This window comes from Alternaria ventricosa, assembly GCF_023758065.1.
Source record: "Alternaria ventricosa strain BMP 2768 chromosome Unknown scaffold_12, whole genome shotgun sequence".
In the NCBI taxonomy this organism is placed as follows: domain Eukaryota; kingdom Fungi; phylum Ascomycota; class Dothideomycetes; order Pleosporales; family Pleosporaceae; genus Alternaria; species Alternaria ventricosa.
Genome location: NW_026055692.1, coordinates 798,650 through 812,649, shown reverse-complemented (window position 1 = coordinate 812,649; position 14,000 = coordinate 798,650). Strand labels below are relative to the sequence as shown.

At 44.9% G+C, this 14,000-nt stretch overlaps 2 protein-coding genes across 2 annotated transcripts; both read right to left on the bottom strand.

Moving 5' to 3' along the window:
* Positions 1-1,152: 1,152 nt before the first annotated feature.
* Positions 1,153-2,944, bottom strand: HSE1 (ESCRT-0 subunit protein hse1; the record flags this gene model as incomplete). The annotated part of the gene is made up of 3 exons (XM_049345047.1): positions 1,153-1,955; positions 2,002-2,622; positions 2,671-2,944. 3 exons carry the CDS (start codon positions 2,942-2,944, stop codon positions 1,153-1,155), a joined length of 1,698 nt encoding a protein of 565 aa, XP_049197972.1.
* Positions 2,945-4,175: 1,231 nt separating this feature from the next.
* Positions 4,176-6,911, bottom strand: J4E93_007136 (uncharacterized protein; the record flags this gene model as incomplete). The annotated part of the gene is made up of 6 exons (XM_049345046.1): positions 4,176-4,280; positions 4,330-4,664; positions 4,717-4,816; positions 4,861-6,165; positions 6,211-6,737; positions 6,794-6,911. 6 exons carry the CDS (start codon positions 6,909-6,911, stop codon positions 4,176-4,178), a joined length of 2,490 nt encoding a protein of 829 aa, XP_049197971.1.
* Positions 6,912-14,000: the final 7,089 nt, after the last annotated feature.

Here is a 14,000-nt window from a genome sequence, read left to right as displayed (position 1 = left end):
GCATGGTGTGGAATAAACTTGACTCTACCTTTCGAGTGGACGCGGGTGTGGATGTGGACGTGGGCAAGCAAAGGTGCATACCCAGGTAATATGAAAGACGTGTATTTTGTCTTATTATATCCTTCGATACCTAGGTACCCTGCTTGTGTATGCCAGCCAACCAATAGACAAGAAGTTCTAAGGAGGCATCGCAAAGACAAAGAGGCGACTCGGATGTTCCTTCCGGTTATCATAAAGGAATGATGCCGATGCCATGGCCCATGGAAAGCCCTACGACTGTATCCGGCATGATCGAGAGACAGTCTCACGATGCGGCGTCGCAAAGCGTGCAAACATAAAGAAACGACTCACTCGTCCCTTCAACCGAACAAAGAGATGATCATCGTGGTGCAACACTGCCATGACATCAAAACATCAAAATATTCAAGGCAGGCAGGCTATACCTAGGTATCAATGCGTTCCCTGCATGAACTGTGTATTCACTCCATTAAGGTACCTAGGTATTGCAGCACCCGTCCGGCAAATCAAACAAGATCGCCCTCTTCCCACTTCTCGTTCTAATCCACATGTATCGAGATGCAGAGATGAAGTACGGAAAGACGCTCTAACCCCCCCTTAACCGATGAGAGAGAAAGTGTACCTAGGTAACTAGTCCTTCAATCTACCCGCACAACCTCAATACTCAGTAACAACAAAAACCCATGCTACCCTCTCTACAATCTCCATCTCTACCAAGTCCACACTATCCCAACTTCTTACAAGTATTGTTATCAAATCCCTCAATCACACAACGTGTTTTACAATAACCGGAAATCTGCCTTCCACATCCAATCCATATCCAACAAACAGCATCTCGCACCTCGCATCCCCCCTTCCCTCATCCAAAAACAGCCTTAACATCAACAAAGACATCCCCCCAAAGCGGCGCAGCAACAGCGAACCGCCGCTATATCATCGTATCCTGAAACCCGGAGACTGGAGACTGGGGAAATGTATGTATATATAAAAGACCCCATACCATCAGCAAAACCATGTGAAGAACCCAGTGTGCAACTTGATAATATCTCGTATTTAGAAACCTGTTGTTATACTACACAACTACGACTACAGCTACACATCCCATCACCCGCCCATCGACCCCCACGGCCGATTCTAACGGTAAAAGCCCGCTGCGTCATCTCCACCGACCGGCGGCGCGCTGGGTGCTTGTTGGCCTCCAGGTCGATATGGCAAGTATCCCTGAGCAGGCGGTGCGGGGCTAGAGGTGTTACCAGGCGGCGCAGGTGGTGCGTAGCCAGGCTGTTGCGGCGGATATCCGTAACCTTGCTGAGGCGGCTGTTGTGAGTAAGGGTCAGATGGAGGCTGTTGTTCTTGTGGGGCTTGCTGTGGCGGAGGTGAGGTGAGCTGCTCGTATGGGTTCTGTTGTCCTGGTGGTGGGCCTTGGGGAGGGGCTTGCTGTGGTGGATAGCCGCCCGTTTCGTAGCCTTGTGGTGGCTGGCTGGGAGCGTGGAATGACTGGCGGTTGTCGACTGGTGAGTCGTATATACTGGTCGCTAGCTCCTGGGGTGCGTAGCTCTGCGGTCGACCTCCTACTGGTACTCTGCCTGGAGGTAGCGTGTAAGAGTCTGATGGCGGTCCCGGTTTGGGGGTTTGCTGTGTCCGTTCGTTCGGGGGAACCATGAAGAATGCAGGGCTTGAGCCTACAGGTGGTGCTTGGGAGGGAGGTCCATGTTGCTGAGGTCCTCCACCATAAGCGTAGCGGCCTGGATCTTGGTGTGGGGTAGATGATACTGGTGGGTATCCTTGGTAGTTTGAGGGGGGCGGTGCATTGTAGCCGCCATATCCAGGACGGCCGCCGTACGCAGGTTGTTGTGGCTGGGACATGGATGCCTCCAGCATGGACTCGTAGTCTCGACGAGCCTTGATGAACTTCTCGTTCAGCTGTGTAAAGTCATCTAGTAGAGTTAGCGCTGATCGTAACGCTTCTTACGATTGACCTACCCTTCTTCTGCGAGTACTTTCCGATGAGCTCGATCAACTTCGGCCGAATAGCCAGCGTTGAGTGGTAGAGCTCGGTGATCTCCTCGTTGTCTCGCGCATCGCCTGCGCCTGGCTGTGAGCTTGTGCTCAGCAGCGCAAGCAGCTTCTCCACATTCCTTATTTGTGCAAAGACTTCAGCTTCATTCTGTGCCTCCCTCTCGAGCTCCTCGCGCGTCGGATCTTGCAGCTTCTCCACGTAGTTAAGCGGGAAGATACCTGTCTGCCCACGCAGCGATCCCTTCCACCAGTCCTTGTATACCGATTCGAGTACGGCGATAATGTCACCCTTACGGAACTGTAGTTCACCGGGTTCGGATGGTTGGAAATCGAAGAGGGCTCGTACACGTGAGACGGTCGCTGCGGTTGTGCCTGACGGTAGGGGTTGCGAAGGCTGTTCGGGCTGGGCACTGGGAGTCGATCCGCCCTGCTGGGGCGTATTGGACTTGGCGGCCGTCGGCGCTGCGCCCTTCGACTCTCGTATCGACATGGCAAGCGCCATTTGTAGCTCTTCTTCCTCTTTCTGGCGTTCGACGTCGGAGATCTGCGTCTTCTGTGGCTTGGAAGGCGCTCGGAGGTTGGGGTCTAAGACCTGTCAGCATTGCACATGGGACCGTCACCTCCCCAACTCACTTTGTGACTTCAGCTTCATATATGCATTAGACATGATGCCCAGGTCGGGGTCGCGGGCGAACATATCACTCCACTCTTGCATGCGCTCCAGTATCTTGGCCTTGACCTGCTGATGTGTGTTGCGGTCGTTGGCAAGCCTCAGCAGCGCTTCTGTGAAGCTCCGTGAGGCAAGCTCCTTGTGCATTTGGATCCCGCAGTTCTGACTCAGGGCGTTGGCCAGCTCGAGGGTGTATAGTTGTACGTTCGCATTCCGGTGTGCTAACCGCCTGATCATGGCGGCGACCGCATCTTTGGCGCCTGTGTCGGACGATCCAACCTTGTCGCATACATCCTGCGTAGTCAGTTAGCATCTGTTGCATATGCTGGAATATAAGGCGCATGGTCGTGGCTGGACGGATGTTGCGACATCTGCCCAAATCGCCGCCCAAGGCATCGCGAGTGCTGACCGTACCAAAATGTATTCCCAGTTCTCGCTCGTGAGATTTTCGTCCGTGGCTTTTACGACAACATCGTCGAAGATGTTGGATTGCGCGCGAAACATGACGTGTGCCTGCTTCTAAGTGTCGTGAGACTCGGTATGGGGAAGCTCTCCGGGGGCGCGGGTGCCTGGAGTCGATACGCGAGTTGAGGTAAAGGTGTGAAGTTGAGAAGGGCGGAGGGTGAGCGGATGGATCGCAAATGCGCGCGAGGTAGTAAGGGTAGTTTCGGGGAAAGGCCGTGTTATGTGTTATAGGAAGAGTGAAAGTCGTTCGTGTCGCAGTCAGTCGTATGCAACCGGGCTTAGAGCTCCCCGCCAATGACGACGATGTGGCGGCCCTTACTCAGCCACAATGCTCGGGTCGCAAATTCACCAAGCCAGACATGTCAACGCCCATCACAATATACGCCCCTGAATATCGATCGATTGTAGGTACACAGGAAGAATATTCATATTCGACTTTTCTATATGCCGAGATTGCCACCTCCGGCCAAGTTTGTAACCCCAAATCGTATAGACACTAAAATTGCACACATTTGTATATGAGATAGTCGTAAGAGATGCGCTTCCTTCTGTAACCCAAGAAATCTGCCAGATCATGAGATGGGATGTATGCCTACATCGGCACTCGGAGTATTTGAAACAACATAAATAATGCGCTCGCGAATAGGAGCAGTTGAACAGGATATGACGCGCTTGCTAATTCGCTCGACAATGCTCGTTGTGTAGAACAGCAGTATGAGGCTTCGACCTTTGCATACTGACTGCCGAGCAGGGGGTGGTACCGCGACACGACCATGAGGGGCGGGTGGCTCCGAGCTGCCACTGGGGATGCGAAATTGTGAGCCTCCACCACGTGCGTTTGTTCATCGTTGTGCGCCTTTTCGTCACCTATAGTTCCATCGTCTTGCCATACCAATCGGCGAACGAATTCGTGCTCGTGTTTGACGAATCGCGGCCGTTGGTCTGCGCATTGTCCGTACCTAAGTTCCGGTGTTAAGAGACATTCACAATGAAATAAGAAACTTCACAGACCACCCTTCTTCCGCCTCTCTTCTGCCCTTGCTTTCCTCGCCGATTGTACCAGTGGCGCTAATGTGCCTAGCGGTTCAGCGGTCTGGATGAAGGGGTGCTGCATCTTGTTAGCGACTATCGACGACAAGCAATCACGATGTACTTACCACCAGAAGATCGTGAGCGCTAGCCCGCTTGTCGGGGTCGACCTTGAGCGAGAAGCCCAAGAAGTCACGGAACACTGGCGACAAGGCATGTTCCTCCTTGATCGTCGGTGTGCCGTTGGTCGCGATGAGCCACAGTGCACGGAGTGGACTTTCATTCAGGTACGGCGGCTCTCCCTCGATCATCTCGATGGACATGATACCCAACGACCAGATGTCAACCTTTCGGCCGTACTCCTTGCGAGTGACAACCTCGGGAGCCATCCAGTAGGGGGTACCTACCATGGTCGTGCGCTTGTTGTGGCTTTCGTTGATTTGCGCGCAGAAACCGAAGTCGGCTGTGAAATGTGTTAGACTTAGTGGAAGGTGGTGATTCTGAATTCAACATACTGAGCTTGATGTTGCCTTCCTGGGAAAGCAGGATGTTGTCCGACTTGATGTCTCGATGAATGACGCCCTTGGAGTGAAGATGTTGCAAGCCGTGGAGGGTCTGGAAAATTAGCGGAGTTCTTCGAGCGGGACATAAAGACTTACCTCTCTGCACACGGCAGCTATTTGACCTTCGGACATGATGTTGAAAGTAACGACATCCGTCAAACTTCCACCCTCCATGTACTCCATAACCACCCACAGATCGCCTCTGAGCAGGAAACTATCCATGAAGTTTACAATATTCTTGTGCTTGCTGTCCTTCATAACCAGAATCTCGTTGATAATCAGGTCCTTCTTGGGCTGCTGCTCGAGGTTCATCTGCTTGATGGCTACACACTTGTTGGTGCTATTTTCGTAGGCCATGAATACACCACCAGAAGCACCCTGACCGATCTTACTGAGGTTGCGGTATCTCTCCCGGGGATCGGCATTGGTACAGATGGCGTTGAGCTTGGCCACGATATCCGGCCCCTGACTCTGCCTCGGCCTTTGGCGTGGCCGGGGCGCGGGACCAACACGAGCCTGTTGCGATGGTAATGGAATGTTTTGGGGATCCGATTGCTGGGCAAAGACCTGCTGGGGTGTCGGCTGGGACATCTGCATCTGCGGCTGCTGCTGCGGCGCAGGGACCACAGGTGGTGCGTAGTTTGGTTGCGGGGCTCTTTGGCTGACGCTCCTCCCTAGAGGTGCCTTTGGCTGCTGCGTGGTTGCCATGGCCATGGCCTGTTGCTGCTGCTGCTGGTATTGCTGGGCGGGAGAGATTGGGGTCGAACTGGCTGGGGAATCAAATCGCGGCGGCGTTCCTCCCGTGGTGTTGGATCGGGTGCGGGACATTGCCGAAGAGCCATTGGGGCTCTCTGAGGGAGTTGGGTGGGCATAGGCCGCCTGGGGGTAGTCGTTCTCGTAGCGAGGGGTCTGGTGCTGGGTGATGATCGGACTTGGGGCCGCGGGGGCAGGTCTGTTTGGCATGGGCGCAGCGGAACCAGCAGGAGGACCTGGAGGCTTGGGCGCTGGCCGGCTGGGCACGAGGGCTGCAACATTGACTGGAGGAGAGTTAACGACGGGGGAGGTCAGGCTGCGCGGAACGGGAGGAGGCGCACGCGGGTTTTCGAAGCTAGACTGGTCGTTCCGTGGGAATCGCGGGCTCTGCGGGGGACTGAGCGGGGGCTGGTTGGAGCCGTAGTTTGAGTTCTGGTAGTTTGCGGTCTGGGGCACAATGTTGGCCTGGTACGCGTATCCCTGAGGCTGCGTGGGGCCCATTTTGTCCCAGATGGCATCTTCCTCGTTCTTCTCGGCATTGTCCTTGTAGAAGTTGACCACGTCCATGACGGCCTGGGGGTGCTGCTTCTGCTCCTCCTGCGAGATGCCATTCTGCTGGAGCATGCGCTGCCACTCCTTGGGGAGGCCCTGACACAGTTAGCACACACATATCAACAGTGAGGGGCTACCCACCGTGTACTCGCCCGTGTGGTTGTCGATGCTGACGTGGGTGACGTGCATGGGGTTCGTGGGCGTCGAAATGGTCGGGCGGCGCGGCGAGCCCAGCATGCTGCTCATGAAGTTGGAAAAGGTGCCCTTCTTCTTTGCGCCGCCCGAGAGGCGCTTCTTGGCAGCATCGCCGCTGCCGTCGCTGTAGCGGTTCGTCTTGCTCGACGTGGTCGAGGGCGGGGTCGTCGTCGAGTCCATCTTGGAGGTGAAGGAGCGCGACTGACGCAGATAGCGGTTCTGCGCAGGCTGGTCGGTGTGTGAGTGCTGGAGGGCGGGCCGCGGCTGGCTCGAGGCGTTCAGAGCTTCCTCGACGATGCGGTCGAAGGGCTGGCCAACGTGGACTGGTTGCAGATCATAGGCGTGCGGGTTCGGCGGCTCGTAGACTGGCCGCAGGGTGTGCGAGGGCGAGCGGGAGAGGCCTCGCGCTGGCGACTGCGACGAGGATGCTGCAGGTGCTACGCCAAGATTCGGCTGGAAGTAAGAGGCGGCGCCTATGGAGTCAGTATCGCAGGCACGGTACGAACACAGCAACATCACTATTACTCACTGGGCGCACGCTTCAGCGTCGTCGGGCCCTTGTTCAAATAGGCTATTGGCGGGCCTCGCTCCTTGGACGGCCCTCTCTTGGTCAGCCTCGTGGGCCGCGTTGATGACTTGTCGTCCATTGCGGGCCTGCAGAGTGTCCCAGGGCCTGGGAATGGCGGATGTCCACTCGCTTCAACGTCACACCTCGAGCCTGCGCAGCCGAGGGGGACCAGGCCGGAAGGGGAGAAAGACAGAGGATGGGCGGCGCCGTGGGCAGCTCAGTCGCTGGATACGTGGAGAGGGGATGCACGGCAGAAGCTGGTACAGACAGAAGTGATCGCAGCAGAAGCACAGATGGATCTGGCCGACTCTCCAGGGCTGGTTTTGCCGTGCTCAAGTCCTAGCTAGCGACTCTACCACCTAATCTCCACCAGGGCAGCTATACCTCCACCCTACTCCGAATACGTCTGTTTCAGGACGTGTTTCCTCTAATTTCTCAACGGCCTGCCGCCGCTGACTGAAGCGCGCCCTCTGCCCGTTGCTCTGCAGCCCGCCGACTCATGCGCGCCCGCATCAGACGCCCAAAGAAGGTGTGGCGATATGCAGTAGCTCATGTCACGTCGACGTCTACAGTACATAGTACATCTCCAAGTCGATTTGTCTTGTCTATTCTCATCGCATTTATCTCCGTGCAATCAATTGTCCATCCCGCATCTAGGACTGAACTTACCCCATTGACAGCGACCCCGACCCAACACCATGCCACGCCGTAAAGTCTATTCTTATACCTGCCATCCCATCGCGCCTTCCCTGGTAGACGCTGGACGCTGGACGCTCTTGCCTTGGTCGACGTGCGGCTCTTCCCGGCGTCGCATCTTTCACATGCGCGGCACCTGCTACCAACACCGATGCCCAAAAACACCACGCACCCTATCGCGTCTCCCGGGCAATACGCGCGATCATCACCTCCACCGTGGAAGCTTCACTGCAGGGTAGTCGCGTTTTGCAAATCGACTGGTAATGCCATGCAAGGCAGCGCCCAAGCTCCGAGACAGCCTCTTCCCCCCCACATCGCGCTATCTGTCGCTACGACTCCGGCCGCAGAGCACAGCGTCACGATAGCCTCAACCTTCACCCTCATGAAACACGCCACGCACGTCTCCTCTCCCACATGCAGGTCGCCGTGATACAGCATCCAACATGCCGGCCCAAAGCACGCGAGACAGCAGTAAGTCATGCGCCAACAAATACTAATCCACCTGGGCAAGAACATGAAATGTCAAGGCAAGGAGCACGGCAGCGCTCAACAACTCCGACCAGGCTCGCCTAGACGCTCCAAAACCAACGTTGCACGAACAACTCATACTCCCGCTTTACGAGTCTACGAGTAATGGTCATGCAACAAGAGCCAGCATACCCCGAGCGCCGCGGCAACGGCCCATCTCCCGTTCTTTCTAACGCACCCGGCCACGGCACTTTCCCCGTGCACAACAACGCTCCTCTGAGCATCTAGGGGTTTGATCAGCCCGCCACAAAACTGCGCAAGGCTAACACACGCCACGTGAAATGATACGAGTCTGTCGATCTATGTCAGCTCTCCGGCACTCTTCGAGTCTGGATTCATCTGTGAAGAAGCCCGAAACAGCCACATCGTGAGCTATGACGATCACTGTCAAACATGCAGTTGGTCGTGCTATTTTTGCTTCTTCGACGTCATGGCTTCAACGTTCGGTTGTCGGCACGACTTTTACATCATCACCGCACGTATTTGTAGGAGACGCGATGTAACGGCGCGTCTGTTTAAGATGGACTGCAGCGACACCGTAAACACAAGCCTTGTACACATTCAAACCGCGTCGCGCTCTGGCTTGGCAATTTGCGAAGACTTTGCTTCTTGAATAAGCATCCTAATCATGCATGTTGATAGAAAGGAGGCTTGCTTGACTCCTTACTACCCCCCACGAATAGCGTTTTATTTATATGCGTAGTCGAATGGAAGAATGTAAAGAACTCATTAAGATTACAGACTTCTCTAAGATGAGATTCAGTATCCAGCTTAAAACTTACACAATTTCCACCAAGAACCCACAACCTAGTATACAAAATGGCAGTAGAGTAGTCTTCCATTTCTGCATCTACCATGTACCCCACGCATCCCTTATCACCCCCTCAACCTTCTCACGCGCCTCACCCGTGCCGCCTCATCATCCCGGTCACTGTGCAATTGCGGCACGGTAGCTTTCTCCCCCCATTACTCAACGACTTGGTGTAGTCACCCGTTGGGCCACACGACCATATCTCACGCTCCTCCGTCTCGCAAACGATGCCCGTCCACTTCTTTTATGTTCTTGTTGCGATCGCCTACCCTGACCAGGTAGGTCTACGGCCTTTAACGTCCGCTTCCTCGGTCACTTGGGTTTCCATCACCTCTGCCAAGCATTCATTCCGCAAGATATGGGTACTGAGATCTCTTCCCGGCCCTAATCGTTAAGCTGCACGCGTGCACTCCTCAGTACATCATGAAGAAACGAGACTAGGTCTTCTCTTTGCATCTCGCATCACCCCTTTCAAAGTAGCAGTGAGTGTGTGCTCTGCGATGAGCGCTCTACATGTACATTATACTAGTCATTCTTAGTGGTAATAACATCCATATGTTGCCTGGTGAAGTAGTACAGTACAAGGCTTGAATCTTCCGAGCTATTGGTCCTGCAATGTAGATTAAAGTATTTACTTGCGTTTACTTTATATTACGTTTAGCAGCCTCTATGAAAGCGTCTATCTCCTCAAAGCTTCACATAATATATGGCAAGCGAAGTAGCTACCTAGTGGGAAGTAAAAAGGTGATAGACCGCAGTCCATGCAATAATCTCTCTGCTTTGAGATCATCGGATAAAACCGAGTAGTGGAATGTTTTCTGTATTAAATAACAGGCGACAAAGAGACATGGAAAATTGTGAAACTCGCAAACTTAACCAAATCAGACATAGGGATTCTTGATAGAACATTAGTATCAAGAGGTGTTTCGTACATGGTAAGTGATATAGTCGAGACCTCTTAATTTTAGCATGTAACAATTAGTATAGTACTTAATACTATTCTAAAAGGTGTAAATATTATTAAGCAGAAATCTAAATCTTAAGTAGTAATACTTATAGCTTAAAGAGCTACTAATTCTAAAAAAGTAAAAACTATTACTAGTACTCTAAAAAACGTATAACTAAAGGTTTTACTTACTTTTAAAGGTATAGTATTAAGTAAGCTAAAGCTTAGAGCTTTAGCGCTACTACCTTTAAAGTAGTTAAAGCTTCTAAATCTTTTAGGCTTATAAAGCAGCTATTTTAATACTCTATAAGAGAATTATAATACTAAATACTTTATAAAAGAACTTTATAAGAGAATTATAATCTAATTATATACACTTATTAGCTTATAACTAATAGAGTAATATATTCTAAAGCTTTATAGTTAGAATATATATACTAAAATTTTAGTAAAAGCGCGCTTCTTCTATTTTTTATACTTATATAATAATAATATTTAGAACTCTAAAGATTAAAAACATAAGTAGCTTATATCTAATACTAAACGCTACGTTACTATACTACTATATTAAATAATTTATAAGTTTTCTTAGTATTTATAAAAATAAAACTAATCTCTTACTAGTTACGTTACCTTACTACCTTACTAATACTCTACTAAATTATTTTTTTATCTTTTAATTACTTTTCTCTAAATTACGTTACTATTATAAATCTACTATAAGCTACTCTGTGTCTACTAGAAGAGAGACTATTAGAGAAACTATTTTTAAAGCTATTTTAGTAGCTATAGAATAAGATATTATTTATAATATAATACTTAATATTTTAAGTGCTATAAGAAGCGTCTTAAAATATATAAAGAGCTACTTTACTAATACTATTAAAGGCTCTAAAGCTCTTATTACTACTATTATCTTATAGACGTATTTACCTAAAGTAAGGCTATTAATTCTTTTTCTTACTAGTTTTACTATTAAAGAGCTTACTACTAATATATATAAGTTCTTTTACTACTCTAAGCTTATTATTAATATTAATTAGAGCTATTCTATTACTATAGATACGCTAGAAGTCTATACTATTTATATTTATACTTTTATATATAGACTAGTGCTAATTATAGAACTAGGCTCTTCTAAACTTATTTCTAATACTATAAAGTTATAGATTAGAGCTTTAAATAGAATTATTAGCTATTTTAATAGTATATTAAATAATAATAAAAAGAAGTTTATAAATAGTCTCTTAAGTATTACTATACTTAAGTAGATAGCTACTATAATAGCTATAAAGCTTTGCAGTTAAGAATAGTAGTTATTATTATTAGGTACTAGAGAGTTAATACAGCGTTATATTATAGTTAATAGAGAATAAATATAGCTAGTTCTATTAGTAGTATACCTATTACTATATATTATTCTAGTTATTTCTAGTTATTTCTAGTTATAGAATAAAGAAAGTTATATAGATAAGTGTAGAATAAGTCTAAAATAACTATATTACTATAGTAATATATACTAAATTAATATTAAAATTATTTAGTAGTTCTAAAAGAGACTAGCTTAAAGTTTTTTAACATCTTTTAATATCTTTTAATATTATTTTACTATAAAGATAACTAAATTAGACTTAAGGTACTAAGGTATAAATATTATAAATATATATTTCTTTAGAATTTTTAAGATAATATGTTGTCTTGTATTTTATATTATTTATTATACCTATTTAGAGCGCGTCTAACCTACTAGTAGTAGTAATATCTAATATAGTCTTTACTCTTTGCGCTTCTAATAGAGAAGTATATAGAGTAGTAATTAGTGCTCTTAAGCCTAATTTTGTAGACTCTATTTAGTAAAAAGATATTAAAAGATACTTAGCTATTATCTTAGAATAGCTAGAAAATTTTAAGATTTTAAGATATTTAGTATATATTACTATTAGTACTAACGCTTCTAACTAAGACTATATACTTATTTATATAACTTCTAGAAGCTTAAGTAGTATTTAAAAACTATATAATATAGTAGTAATAGAAATACTATAATAGGCTTTATAGTATATATTCTTTAATAACTATAATATAATAACTATTTCTTTAGGTTTTAATAGAAGTAATAATACTCTATTATAGCTACTATCTAATAAATAGTATTTTACTATATAAAATAAGCTATAAACACTATATTCTTATTATTCTAGCTTTTATTACTTTTATAAAGTATCTTAGCTAAAGTATTTCTTTACTAAAGTATAGTATTTTTAAGAGCTAGAAAGAGCTATAGACTTAATATTAATTTTACTTTATATACTTAGTTATAGATATAAATAGCGTAGGTAATTAAGTATATCTTAGTAAGATTCTAAATAGAATACTCTTTCTATTATTTTAAAAGTAGGTTATATCTACTAAAAAGCTTATATATCTTACTAATAAGCTTTTTAAAAGTAAGACTAGAAAAAAGAATAATAAAAGATTTTACGCTAGTTATATATATAATAGAAATAATAAAAATAGATAAAATAGAAATATTAATAGGCCTAGCGTATAGCTTTAAAGTACTAGTAAAGTAGCTCTTTAGAGCGCTTATAATAGCCTCTAGTATAGTATAAATAAAGTAGTTTATAATAGCCTCTATAATAGCTTCTAAAATAATAACTTTAAAAGAACTTATAAAGGTAGTAATAGTAGCGCGTTTAAGAGAAAAGTAATTAATATAGTAATAATAAAAAAGCTTAATTAAGCTTTAGTTAAGTAGTAAGGTAATATAACTAGTAATAAGATTAGCTTTAGACTTACTAACGCTAAAAGAACTTATAAAAAAGGTATAAAGTATTAAGAACGTAGTTAGAGCTTATTTAGTGTACTAGTATAGCTTTAGTATTAGATTTAAGCTACTATTTATATCTTTAATAAGTCTTTAGATCTCTAATTTATTATAAGTAGTAAAATAAAGATAAAGAGTGTATATATAGTAGAAGTATAATTTTACTTACTAAAAATTTTAGTATTTTATTACTTTATAATCTATAGCTCTATTAGTTATAAGCTATTAAGAATATATAATTATATTATAATTTTTTTTACTATAAGTAGATATTATTACAGAGGTAGTAGGCAGAGAAGAATAGGTGCACGTAATTAGTGTATTTACTATATATTGCTAACAGTACAGAGTTAGGCTAAGATAAGAATATAGCTTAAAGAGCTTCTAATAAAATACGTTTATATAGAAATTTTAGTATTATAGATTTTAAGTAAGCTAGCTAGCTACCTAAAATCTATATAGCTAATTAGAGTATAGTATAGCTCTTAGCGCTTCTTACTAGCTACTACTATAATAGTACTCTTCTCTCTAAGTAGAGCTCTAATAACGCAGTTAACTAAGCTTATATAGGTAGTAGTAGTAGAAGTTCTTTATAACTTTTTAGGCGTTCTTAACATAGTTAGCTAGTACCTTAGTAAACTTATTATAGCTAGCTTATTTTATAGTATACTTTAGCTAAAGGCAGTCTCTATAGCTATAGTAGTCTTAGTAGAAGTCTAGAATATTTTTAACTTTCTACTTCTTAACTCTCTTAACTTAAATAGAAGAGAGTAGCTCTTAGTACTATTCTAGTAATAGGTTTATAGTAGCTAAGTAGAAGAGGCTAATATAGAATATAGAGTAGATTCTTATAAAAGTAGGTAGCTCTAGTTAGTATATATATAAGCTAATAACTTTAGTAATCTTAAAGAGGCTTAGAAATTTCTAGTTAAGCTTCTTCTATAGATAGGTAGTCTTAATATTCTAGATATCTAACTAGACTATATTATTCTTAAAGAACTAGTAGGTAGGTATATATTTTCTATTAGCGTACTTCTTATACTAGGCTTATATAATATAGATCTCTAATTATAAGTATTTATAAATAGTCTTTATTTTTAGAGCTAGGTCTTTAGCGTCTTAAGTAGTAAGTTATTAGCTAAATTCTACTAGTTTAAATCTAAAGTAGAGGTAAAAGCTATAGTTTATAAAGAATAGCGTAGTATAAGTACTCTTATTATTAGTATTATTTACTACAAATTTAGCTAGTAGTAGCTATCTTACTTAGTTATTTTATAGGTATAAGACTTAACTTTGTAAGTATTATTCTAGAAAGAAGTTTACTCTCTCTATTTACTTATTAGTCTCTAGATAGTATATA